Below are 12402 nucleotides of genomic sequence, written 5' to 3'. Positions count from 1 at the left end.
AGATGTAGTGCAGCTGCCTCTTGGCTCCAGTTTCATCTGTTCTACCCCTCAATCCTACCCCTCTACCCCCTACCTATCCCCTATCCTGCACCCCATCCTATCCCTATCCTACCCTTCTACCCCCTATCCTACCCCCTACCTATCCCCTATCCTGCACCCCATCCTATCCCTATCCTACCCCTCTACCCCCTATCCTACCCCTCTACCCCTCAATCCTACCCCTCTACCCCTCAATCCTACCCCTATATCCTACCCCTCTACCCCCTATCCTGCACCCCATCCTACCCCTCTACCCCTCTACCCTACCCCCTACCACCTATCAAATCAAATCAAACTTTATTTGTCACATGCGCCGAATACAACAAGTAGACCTTGCCTTACCGTGAGATGCTTACTTACAAGCCCTTAAACCTAGTGCAGTTCAAGAAGAGTTAAGAAAATATTTACCGAACAAACTAAAGTAACAAAATTATAAAAAGAACACAATAAAATAACAATAACAAGGCTATATACAGGGGGTACTGGTACCAAGTCATTGTGCGGGGGTACAGGTTAGAGGTGATTTGTACATGAAGAAGAGGCTATGCATAGATAATAAACAGCGAGTAGCAGCAGTGTAAAAACAAATGGGGGGGGGGGGGGGGGTCAATGTAAATAGTCCGGTGGACATTTTATTAATTGTTCAGCAGTCTAATGGCTTGGGGGTAGAAGCTGTTAAGGAGCTTTTTGGTCCTAGACTTGGAGCTCTGGTACAACTTGCCGTGCGGTAGCAGAGAAAACAGTCTATGACTTGGGTGACTGGAGTCTCTGACAATTTTATGGGCTTTCCTCTGACACCGCCTATTATATAGGTCCTGGTTTGCAGGAATCTTGGCCCCAGTGATCTACTGGGCCGTACGCACTACCCTCTGTAGCGCCTTACGGTCAGATGGCGAGCAGTTGCCATACCAGGCGATGATGCAACCGGTCAGGATGCTCTCGAGGGTGCAGCTGTAGAACCTTTTGAGGATCTGGGGACCCATGCCAAATCTTTTCAGTCTCCTGAGGGGGATAAAGTGTTGTCATGCCATCTTCACGACTGTCTTGGTGTGTTTAGACCATGATAGATCGTTGGTGATGTGGACACCAGGGAACTTGAAACTCTCGACCCGCTCCACTACAGCACCGTTGATATTAATGGGGGTCTGTTCGGCCCGCCTTTTCCTGTAGTCCACGATCAGCTCCTTTGTCTTGATCACATTGAGGGAAAGGTTGTTGTCCTGGCACCACACTGCCAGTTCTCTGACCTCCTCCCTATAGGCTGTCTCATTGTTGTCGGTGATCAAACGACTGTTGTGTCGTCAGCAAACTTTTTAAAATTAATAATAAAAATATAAAAATGTCCCCCTTTTTCTCCCCAATTTCGTGGTTTCCAATTGGTAGTTACAGTCTTGTCCCATCGCTGCTACTCCCGTACGGACTCGGGAGAGGTAAAGGTCGAGAGACGCGTGTCCCCCGAAACACAACCCAACCAAGCCGCACCAATGTGTCAGAGGAAACACCGTACACCTGGCGACTGTGTCAGCGTGCATGCGCCCGGCCCGCCACAGGAGTCGCTAGTGTGTGATGAGACAAGGACATCCCTGCCAGCCAAACCCTCCCCTAACCCGGACAACGCTGGGCCAATTGTGCACCGCCCCATGGGACCTGGACTCTAACCCAGAATCTCTGGTGGCACAGCTAGCACTGAGATGCAGTGTCTTAGACACTGCGCCACTCGGGAGGCTTCGTCAGCAAACCTAATGATGTGTTGGAGTAGTGTTTGGTCACCCAGTCGTGGGTGAACAGGGAGTACTGGAGGGGACTGAGTACACACCCCTGAGGGGCCCCACTGTTGAGGATCAGCGTGGCAGACGTGTTGTTGCCTAAACCGTATCACCTGGAGGTGGCCCATCAGGAAGTCCAGGATCCAGTTGCAGAGGGAGCTGTTTAGTCCCAGGTTCCTTAGCTTAGTGATGAGCTTTGAGGGCACTATGGTGTTGAAAGCTGAGCTGTAGTCAACGAACAGCATTCTCACATAGGTGTTCCTTTTGTCCAGGTGGGAAAGGGAAGTGTGGAGTGCAATAGAGATTGTGTGGATCTGTTGGGGCGGTGTGCGAATTGGAGTGGGTCTAAGGTATGCTGTTGATGTGACCAGCCTTTCAAAGCACTTCATGGCTACCGATGTGAATGCTACGGGGCGGTAATCATTTAGGCAGGTTACCTTCGCTTCCTTGGGTACAGGGACTATGGCGGTCTGCTTGAAACATGTAGGTATTACAGACTCGGTCAGGGAGAGGTTAAACATGTCAGTGAAGACACTTGACAGTTGGTCAGCGCATGCTTTGAGTACACGTCCTGGTAATCCTTCTGACCCCGCGGCTTTGTGAATGTTGACCTGTTTAAAGGTCTTGCTCACATCGGCTACCGAGAGCGTTATCACACAGTCACCCAGAACAGCTGGTGCTCTCGTCCATGCTTCAGTGTTGCTTGCCTCGAAGTGAGCAAAAAAGGCATTTAGCTGGTCTGGTAGGCTCGTGTCACTGTGCAGCTCGTGTCTGGGTTTCCCTTTGTAGTCCGAAATAGTTTTTAAGACCTGCCACATCCGACGAGCATCAGAGCCGGTGAAAGTAGGATTCAATCTTAACCCTGTATTGACGCTTTGCTTGTCTGCTGGTTCGTTCGATGGTTCGTCTGAGAGCATAGCGGGATTTCTTACAGGCGTCCAGATTTGCGTACCCACACCTTGAAAGCGGCAGCTCCAGTCTTTAGCTTGATATGGAACATCTCACATGTAATGTATGATCCCAAACACATCAGAACATCTCACATGTAATGTATGATCCCAAACACATCAGAACATCTCACATGTAATGTATGATCCCAAACACATCAAAACATCTCACATGTAATGTATGATCCCAAACAGATCAGGACATCTCACATGTAATGTATGATCCCAAACACATCAGAACATCTCACATGTAATGTATGATCCCAAACACATCAAAACATCTCACATGTAATGTATGATCCCAAACAGATCAGGACATCTCACATGTAATGTATGATCCCAAACACATCAAAACATCTCACATGTAATGTATGATCCCAAACAGATCAGGACATCTCACATGTAATGTATGATCCCAAACACATCAGAACATCTCACATGTAATGTATGATCCCAAACAGATCAGGACATCTCACATGTAATGTATGATCCCAAACAGATCAGGACATCTCACATGTAATGTATGATCCCAAACACATCAGAACATCTCACATGTAATGTATGATCCCAAACACATCAGAACATCTCACAGGTAATGTATGATCCCAAACACATCAGAACATCTCACATGTAATGTATGATCCCAAACACATCAGAACATCTCACATGTAATGTATGATCCCAAACACATCAGTACAACTCACATGTAATGTATGATCCCAAACAGCAACATATGGCGATGAGAGACCACCTACTATCCAGACTACAGTAAGGACTTATATCACCATGTGTTGTATTGATACAGACCAATGAACCATTCTGTAATAGCTCCTATCTGACTTTGTGATCTACTGTCAGCCACCGACCTACCCGCTAAGTCTGTTACAGTATGGCTTTATAACAGTATGGCTGTATAACAGTAAAGCTACACAAAGAACCAGGAAAGTGTCGAATACTTAGAAATTCAAGTCATTCATTCTAATTCTATGGTCAAACACTACTTTTTGTGGCGAAAAACACACAGGACACGTGATCTTTGTTTTCCTGTGGCCACAGTAGCACTGTATTACTTTGTTAAAACGTGCAAGTTCAGCACTACTTTTTCACTGTGATCACTTGTCAGCTGAGATCTCGAAGATTGAACATAATCAAAAAGAAACCCAAGATTCTTTAAAAACGTTTATTTCAAATTATGGAAGTCAATTGGCTTGGTCAAAAGAAAAAAGCTATTGCTTAGTTAAAGTCCTTGTGTTGTAACACACCTGTCTAAAAGATATTGCTTAGTAAAGTCCTCGTGTTGTAACACACCTGTCTAAAAGATATTGCTTAGTAAAGTCCTCGTGTTGTAACACACCTGTCTAAAAGATATATGGAACTAGATGCTTACGTTTCAGACGGTCCCTTTCTAAAAGCAGTGATATATTTTCACCAGAAGGGGTCAGTAAATGTGCTGTTGTTCCCCTTAGAGAGATTCTTCTTCCCGTGTCCAAAGCAACCACATCGACACCTGTTACACACAGGAAGTCAAACGCTGTGGGAGAGGTCTACACTCCAAAAAGTAGAGATGGTCTTAACAGATTGGGTCCTATATTAATGTGTAATACGTACATTTAGTACCGCTAATTTGTCGTGATGTGAATAAAATAAAAAATGGTATTGCTTTTAGAAAGTTTAGTCCAAAAAAGCTCCACAATGAAATAAGGAAACCAACAACAGAATATGATACATATTTACATTGAGAGCCTTCCCTCTTACTTTAGTTCCACGGGGACAGTGTATGGCTTCCAGGGATAAGTCCATATAAGCAAACAAATACACACATAAACAATCACAATCACACATAAACAAACCTCATCTTTCTGAATTTAGAAAGATAACAATTTCCATATGAGGGGGGGGGGGATATCATTATTTTTTTCGTCAGTCTTTTATTTTGTATTTTATTTTATTTTGTAAATTATGACTGCGGTGACATTTTGCGTCAGTTCCGCCACTGTTGAAGTGATATCAGACCTGTGGTTAACCGTAACATATTATTAGGACTAATGGGTTAACATAACAGACCACAGACAAAACGTGACCCCAAAAAAAATCTATGTGTTTCTGACATGGAATTTCAGCCGAGGTGTATTCATTAGTGCACACCGTAGCAAAAAAAAAAACAACAAGAGTTTCTATTGGACAAATTCAGGCAGGGTCCCTCCCCGTTTCGTCCTGTTTGCTTCTGTTTGGTTCCTAGTGAATACACCCCCTTATCTCTCTCTCTCTCTGACTCTGTTGGCCTGTTCAGTGTCTGTTCTGCCTAAATCACCTTCTGTTTGATTTAATATACAGTGTCAGGGGTTTCATGTTTAAACCTCTCAATATTATGACTCATAAAGAAATACTTTTAAACCTAACTCGGTCAGTCTCACAGTTTCCTTTCCACCCATATCAATTTCATATAATGAATATTGCAGTTCATATACATTTTACAAAACAAAAGATACGGAAGACATTCGCTTGTATTTGTGCATTACTTCCTGTACGTATAGCCTCTCCAGTCAGGGACCAACGTAAATAACACTTCACACACAGCTACTGGACTTCTGAAGAGGTGAATTATGGGAAGATGGAGTCCCTTTACTTCTGCAGCTGAACTCTGAACTTTCATCTTTCGGTTTCCCAGGACGCTATGACAACTGCTAGTCTTCCCTGGGGGGTTCGTGAACACAACAACACACAAAAAAAAAAAAAGACATGATCGTCGGGTAACTGGTGATCTAACGGGTTGTCGTTGTTTTTCCGCTGGTTACAACTACAGTTTAGCAGTTTATTGTAGGGCAAACTGAGGCTGTTGTTCTGCAGCTCGTTTAAAATAAAATCTTCTTCTTGTCATCAGTGTTACTAAGGAGACAGAACAGAGGGAACACAGCCTCACAGCTGACAGAGTAACATTGGGACTGGCGGATACACATTATAGGAAAAGTTTGCCGTGTTGGAAGACACATTTAACTGTGCTTCTACTTTCGTGTGCTGTTATATGAAATGACAGGATGTTGTGTTGCAAGAACGACACAGCAACATGGATAATGTCTAGGTGAAGAACTAGAAACATGGATAATGTCCCAGTGAAGAGCCAGAAACATGGATAATGTCCCAGTGAAGAACCAGAAACATGGATAATGTCCCAGTGAAGAACCAGAAACATGGATAATGTCCCAGTGAAGATCCAGCAACATGGATAATGTCCCAGTGAAGAACCAGAAACATGGATAATGTCCCAGTGAAGAACCAGAAACATGGATAATGTCCCAGTGAAGAACCAGAAACATGGATAATGTCCCAGTGAAGAACCAGAAACATGGATAATGTCCCAGTGAAGAACCAGAAGCATTGATAATGTCCCAGTGAAGAACCTTACAGGGGATAACTGTCTCGCTACTTTTACACATTAAGGTTAACAATGAGAAGAAGAGGTATTATTCTTACAGAGACCTTTTAAGACACACTAGAAAATATCAAACACATGTCAAAACAGATAGAAAGTCAAACATCGGGAGGAGAAAGTGCAAATATTTTGGCGCCACTTCTTGTGTTATTTTCTCTTGTTTTTTTTCATTCTTCTTTTTGTACAGGAACTGCTCCATCTTTCTGCTCCATCTTTCTGCTCCATCTTTCTGCTCCATCTTTCTCTTTTACTGTCAGTCAGAAAGCGTACAGATGCCTTCCCTCTGTTCTAGCCCTTCCCCCTGTTCTAACCCTTCCCTCTGTTCCCTCTGCCCACTGTTCTATCCCTTCCCTCTGTTCTAACCCTTCCCTCTGTTCCCTCTGCCCACTGTTCTATCCCTTCCCTCTGTTCTAACCCTTCCCTCTGTTCCCTCTGCCCACTGTTCTATCCCTTCCCTCTGTTCTAACCCTTCCCTCTGTTCCCTCTGCCCTCTGTTCTAACCCTTCCCTCTGCCCTCTGTTCTAACCCTTCCCTCTGTTCGCCCTGTTCTAAACCTTCCCTCTGTTCTAACCCTTCCCTCTGTTCCCTCTGCCCTCTGTTCTAACCCTTCCCTCTGTTCTAACCCTTCCCTCTGTTCCCTCTGCCCTCTGTTCTAACCCTTCCCTCTGTTCTAACCCTTCCCTCTGTTCCCTCTGCCCTCTGTTCTTACCCTTCCCTCTGTTCCCGCTGTTCTAACCCTTCCCTCTGTTCCCTCTGTTCTAAACCTTCCCTCTGTTCCCTCTGTTCTAACCCTTCCCTCTGTTCCCTCTGTTCTAACCCTTCCCTCTGTTCCCTCTGCCCTCTGTTCTAACCCTTCCCTCTGTTCCCTCTGCCCTCTGTTCTTACCCTTCCCTCTGTTCCCGCTGTTCCAACCCTTCCCTCTGTTCCCTCTGTTCTAACCCTTCCCTCTGTTCCCTCTGTTCTAACCCTTCCCTCTGTTCCCTCTGTTCTAACCCTTCCCTCTGTTCCCTCTGTTCTAACCCTTCCCTCTGTTCCCTCTGCCCTCTGTTCTAACCCTTCCCTCTGTTCCCTCTGCCCTCTGTTCTAACCCTTCCCTCTGCCATCTGTTCTAACCCTTCCCTCTGTTCTAACCCTTCCCTCTGTTCTTACCCTTCCCTCTGTTCTAACCCTTCCCTCTGTTCCCTCTGTTCTAACCCTTCCCTCTGTTCCCTCTGTGCCCTCTGTTCTAACCCTTCCCTCTGTTCGCCCTGTTCTAAACCTTCCCTCTGTTCTAACCCTTCCCTCTGTTCCCTCTGCCCTCTGTTCTAACCCTTCCCTCTGTTCTAACCCTTCCCTCTGTTCCCTCTGCCCTCTGTTCTAACCCTTCCCTCTGTTCTAACCCTTCCCTCTGTTCCCTCTGCCCTCTGTTCTTACCCTTCCCTCTGTTCCCGCTGTTCTAACCCTTCCCTCTGTTCCCTCTGTTCTAAACCTTCCCTCTGTTCCCTCTGTTCTAACCCTTCCCTCTGTTCCCTCTGTTCTAACCCTTCCCTCTGTTCCCTCTGCCCTCTGTTCTAACCCTTCCCTCTGTTCCCTCTGCCCTCTGTTCTTACCCTTCCCTCTGTTCCCGCTGTTCCAACCCTTCCCTCTGTTCCCTCTGTTCTAACCCTTCCCTCTGTTCCCTCTGTTCTAACCCTTCCCTCTGTTCCCTCTGTTCTAACCCTTCCCTCTGTTCCCTCTGCCCTCTGTTCTAACCCTTCCCTCTGTTCCCTCTGCCCTCTGTTCTAACCCTTCCCTCTGCCATCTGTTCTAACCCTTCCCTCTGTTCTAACCCTTCCCTCTGTTCTTACCCTTCCCTCTGTTCTAACCCTTCCCTCTGTTCCCTCTGTTCTAACCCTTCCCTCTGTTCCCTCTGTGCCCTCTGTTCTAACCCTTCCCTCTGTTCTAACCCTTCCCTCTGTTCCCTCTGTTCTAACCCTTCCCTCTGTTCTAACCCTTCCCTCTGTTCCCTCTGCCCTCTGTTCTAACCCTTCCCTCTGTTCCCTCTGCCCTCTGTTCTAACCCTTCCCTCTGCCCTCTGTTCTAACCCTTCCCTCTGTTCTAACCCTTCCCTCTGTTCTTACCCTTCCCTCTGTTCTAACCCTTCCCTCTGTTCCCTCTGTTCTAACCCTTCCCTCTGTTCCCTCTGTGCCCTCTGTTCTAACCCTTCCCTCTGTTCTAACCCTTCCCTCTGTTCCCTCTGTTCTAACCCTCCCCTCTGTTCCCTCTGTTCTAACCCTTCCCTCTCCCTCTGTTCTAATCCTTCCCTCTGCTCTAACCCTTCCCTCTGTTCCCTCTGTTCTAACCCTTCCCTCTGTTCTAACCCTTCCCTCTCCCTCTGTTCTAACCCTTCCCTCTGCTCTAACCCTTCCCTCTGCTCTCCTCTCAGCTTCTGGAGCCTTCCTTCCTCACACCAGACGACCTACTGGGAATAGAACAGACGAGAGAGAGAGACAGAGAGAGACAGAGAGAGACAGAGAGAGACAGAGAGAGAGAGAGAGACAGAGAGAGAGAGAGAGAGAGAGACAAGAGGTGTAAGCTTCAGGATCCAGCTCCCAGATGCTCCACACACATTCATTACATACATACAGTACATACGTTTGTGCTCACGCAGCTATATACCCATCTCATGACAAGACAACACACGGGATTCCTCTACAGTACATGCCCGAGCGCTCTCATACACACACATGCATGCACGCATATCCGTTTTACACACACACTTTTATGCACACACACCCACAAACACACACACACACAAACACTGGCCCTGTCAGTCAGGAACTAAGATTTAACACTGTCACAGACAGGAACTAAGATCTAACACTGTCACAGACAGGAACTAAGATCTAACACTGTCACAGTCAGGAACTAAGATCTAACACTGTAACAGACAGGAACTAAGATCTAACACTGTCACAGACAGGAACTAAGATCTAACACTGTCACAGACAGGAACTAAGATCTAACACTGTAACAGACAGGAACAAAGATATAACACTGTCACAGACAGGAACTAAGATCTAACACTGTCACAGACAGGAACTAAGATATAACACTGTCACAGACAGGAAATAAGACTAGGATCGCCCTCAATCAGGAACGTGTGTGTGTGTGTGTGTGTGTGTGTGTGTGTGTGTGTGTGTGTGTGTGTGCGTGTGCGCGTGTGCGCGTGCGCGTGTGCGTGTGTGTGTGTGCGTGTGTTCGTGCCTGAGTGACAGGTTTGTTCTCTGAAAAATCATGTGGGAAACAGACTCAACCTCTGTGGTCGATATGTAACTCTACACCGCCTTCCTCTGTGGTCGATATGTAACTCTACACCGCCTTCCTCTGTGGTCGATATGTAACTCTACACCGCCTTCCTCTGTGGTCGATATGTAACTCTACACCGCCTTCCTCTGTGGTCGATATGTAACTCTACACCGCCTTCCTCTGTGGTCGATATGTAACTCTACACCGCCTTCCTCTGTGGTCGATATGTAACTCTACACCGCCTTCCTCTGTGGTCGATATGTAACTCTACACCGCCTTCCTCTGTGGTCGATATGTAAATCTACACCGCCTTCCTCTGTGGCTTATTTTTCCTTCCTTATCTTCCTCCCCCTATCCTTCCCCTCTCTTCCTGCCCCTCTCCTCCTCTCAGTCCTCTCAGTCGCTGACTAGTTGGCTGGTTGACTGGCTGGTTGGTTGGCTGATTTTTTGACTGGTTGGTTGGCTGATTGGCTGACTGGTTGGCTGACTGGCTGGTTAGCTGGCTGATTGGTTGACTGACTGGCTGGCAGATTGGCTAGCTGGCTGGTTGGCTGACTGGTTGGCTGGCTGGTGGCTGATTGGCTGGCTGGTTGGCTGGCTGGTTGGTTAGCTGGTTAGCTGACTGGTTGGCTGGCTGGTTGGCTAGCTGGTTGGCTAGCTGGTTGGCTGACTGGTTGGCTGACTGGTTGGCTGACTCCTGGAGGACTCCCTTTACCAGACTGTGGCTGAGAGCAGAGGTTACAATAGCCCTGTCCTGGACCCTGATCTACAGTAGAGGTTACAATAGCCCTGTCCTGGACCCTGATCTACAGTAGAGGTTACAATAGCCCTGTCCTGGACCCTGATCTACAGTAGAGGTTACAATAGCCCTGTCCTGGGACCTGATCTACAGTAGAGGTTACAATAGCCCTGTCCTGGACCCTGATCTACAGTAGAGGTTACAATAGCCCTGTCTTGGGACCTGATCTACAGTAGAGGTTACAATAGCCCTGTCCTGGACCCTGATCTACAGTAGAGGTTACAATATCCCTGTCCTGGACCCTGATCTACAGTAGAGGTTACAATAGCCCTGTCCTGGACCCTGATCTACAGTAGAGGTTACAATAGCCCTGTCCTGGGACCTGATCTACAGTAGAGGTTACAATAGCCCTGTAGTTGTATCGTAGGGCTAAGGCAGGTCCCAGTGTTGGGACTGGGACTGGGACTGGGATTGGGACTGGGACTGGGAGCTGGTTCCGGAAATGGGACTCCTTTTGGACTTATCAATCACACACAAAGAAGAGAGAGAAAGAGAGGGATGGGAGGGATGGGAGAGAGAGTGAGGGATCGGAGGGATGGAAGGGAGAGGGAGGGATGGGAGAGAGAGTGAGGGATGGGAGGGACGGGAGAGAGAAGGAGGGATGGGAGGGAGAGGGAGGGATGGGAGAGAGAGGGAGGGATGGAAGGGATGGGAGAGAGAGGGAGGGATGAGAGGGAGAGGGAGGGAGGGAGGGATGGGAGAGAGAGAGAGGGAGGGATGGGAGAGAGAGGGAGGGATGGGAGAGAGAGTGAGGGATGGGAGAGAGCGGGAGGGATGAGAGGGAGAGGGAGGAATGAGAGCGAGAGGGAGGGATGGGAGGGAGAGGGAGGGATTGGAGAGAGAAAGAGGGATGGGAGGGAGAGGGAGGGAGGGAGGGATGGGAGGGAGGGATGGGAGAGAGAGGGAGGGAGGGATTGGAGAGAGGTGATGGGAGGGAGAGGGAGGGAGGGAGGGATGGGAGAGACAGGGAGGGACGGGAGAGAGGGGGAGGGATGGGAGAGAGAGGGAGTGATATGAGTGAGAAGGAGGGATGGGTTGGGAGAGAGAAAGAGATGTGAGGAAGGGAGGAAGGGAATGGGGGCAGGGACTGACGGGAGGGAGGGAGGGAGGGAGGGAGGGAGGGAGGGAGGGAGGGAGGGAGGGAGGGAGAGAGAGAAGAGATGGGTAAGTAGCCATGCAGAATGCAGATTGCTTACAGATGGTTGTCAGAGGGGTAATAGAGAGGGTCTGGAGCCCTGAAGAGCAAATCAGTACGTGTGCACGCCCGCATGCGTGACTGTGTATAAAACAGGTTGTGAAAGGGTGAGTGACTGATGGGGGGGTAGGGATATGTGAGGGAAAGAGAGGCAGGGTGAGTGACTGATGGGGGGGTAGGGATATGTGAGGGAAAGAGAGGCAGGGTGAGTGACGGAGGGGAGGTAGCGAAATACAGGTGGCTAGCTGTCAGTGGCTGTGCCCACATAATGTAATGTATGGTTATAACTACAGCCAACATAATGTAATGTATGGTTATAACTACAGCCCACATAGTGTAATGTATGGTTATAACTACAGCCCACATAGTGTAATGTATGGTTATAACTACAGCCCACATAATGTAATGTATGGTTATAACTACAGCCCACATAATGTAATGTATGGTTATAACTACAGCCCACATAATGTAATGTATGGTTATAACTACAGCCCACATAATGTAATGTATGGTTATAACTACAGCCCACATAGTGTAATGTATGGTTATAACTACAGCCCACATAGTGTAATGTATGGTTATAACTACAGCCCACATAATGTAATGTATGGTTATAACTACAGCCCACATAATGTAATGTATGGTTATAACTACAGCCCACATAATGTAATGTATGGTTATAACTACAGCCCACATAATGTAATGTATGGTTATAACTACAGCCCACATAGTGTAATGTATGGTTATAACTACAGCCCACATAATGTAATGTATGGTTATAACTACAGCCCACATAGTGTAATGTATGGTTATAACTACAGCCCACATAATGTAATGTATGGTTATAACTACAGCCCACATAATGTAATGTATGGTTATAACTACAGCCCACATAATGTAATGTATGGTTATAACTACAGCCCACATAATGTAATGTATGGTTATAACTACAGCCCACA

General features: G+C 47.3%; 1 protein-coding gene across 5 annotated transcripts in view; it reads right to left on the bottom strand.

The window, feature by feature from the left end:
- Positions 1-3918: 3918 nt before the first annotated feature.
- smoc1 (SPARC related modular calcium binding 1) overlaps positions 3919-12402 on the bottom strand; it is a 272407-nt gene continuing 263923 nt past the window's right edge. For all 5 annotated transcript variants that reach the window (XM_055862443.1, XM_055862442.1, XM_055862444.1 and 2 more), the window contains one exon: positions 3919-8622. In XM_055862443.1, coding sequence (XP_055718418.1) covers positions 8606-8622 — 17 coding nt within the window. In that variant the 3' untranslated portion in view covers positions 3919-8605. The remainder of the gene's footprint in view (positions 8623-12402) is intronic.

Source organism: Salvelinus fontinalis, chromosome 15 (genome assembly GCF_029448725.1).
Source record: "Salvelinus fontinalis isolate EN_2023a chromosome 15, ASM2944872v1, whole genome shotgun sequence".
Classification (NCBI taxonomy): domain Eukaryota; kingdom Metazoa; phylum Chordata; class Actinopteri; order Salmoniformes; family Salmonidae; genus Salvelinus; species Salvelinus fontinalis.
Note: the sequence above shows the minus strand (reverse complement) of the source record. Positions and strands in the feature narration are given on the sequence as shown.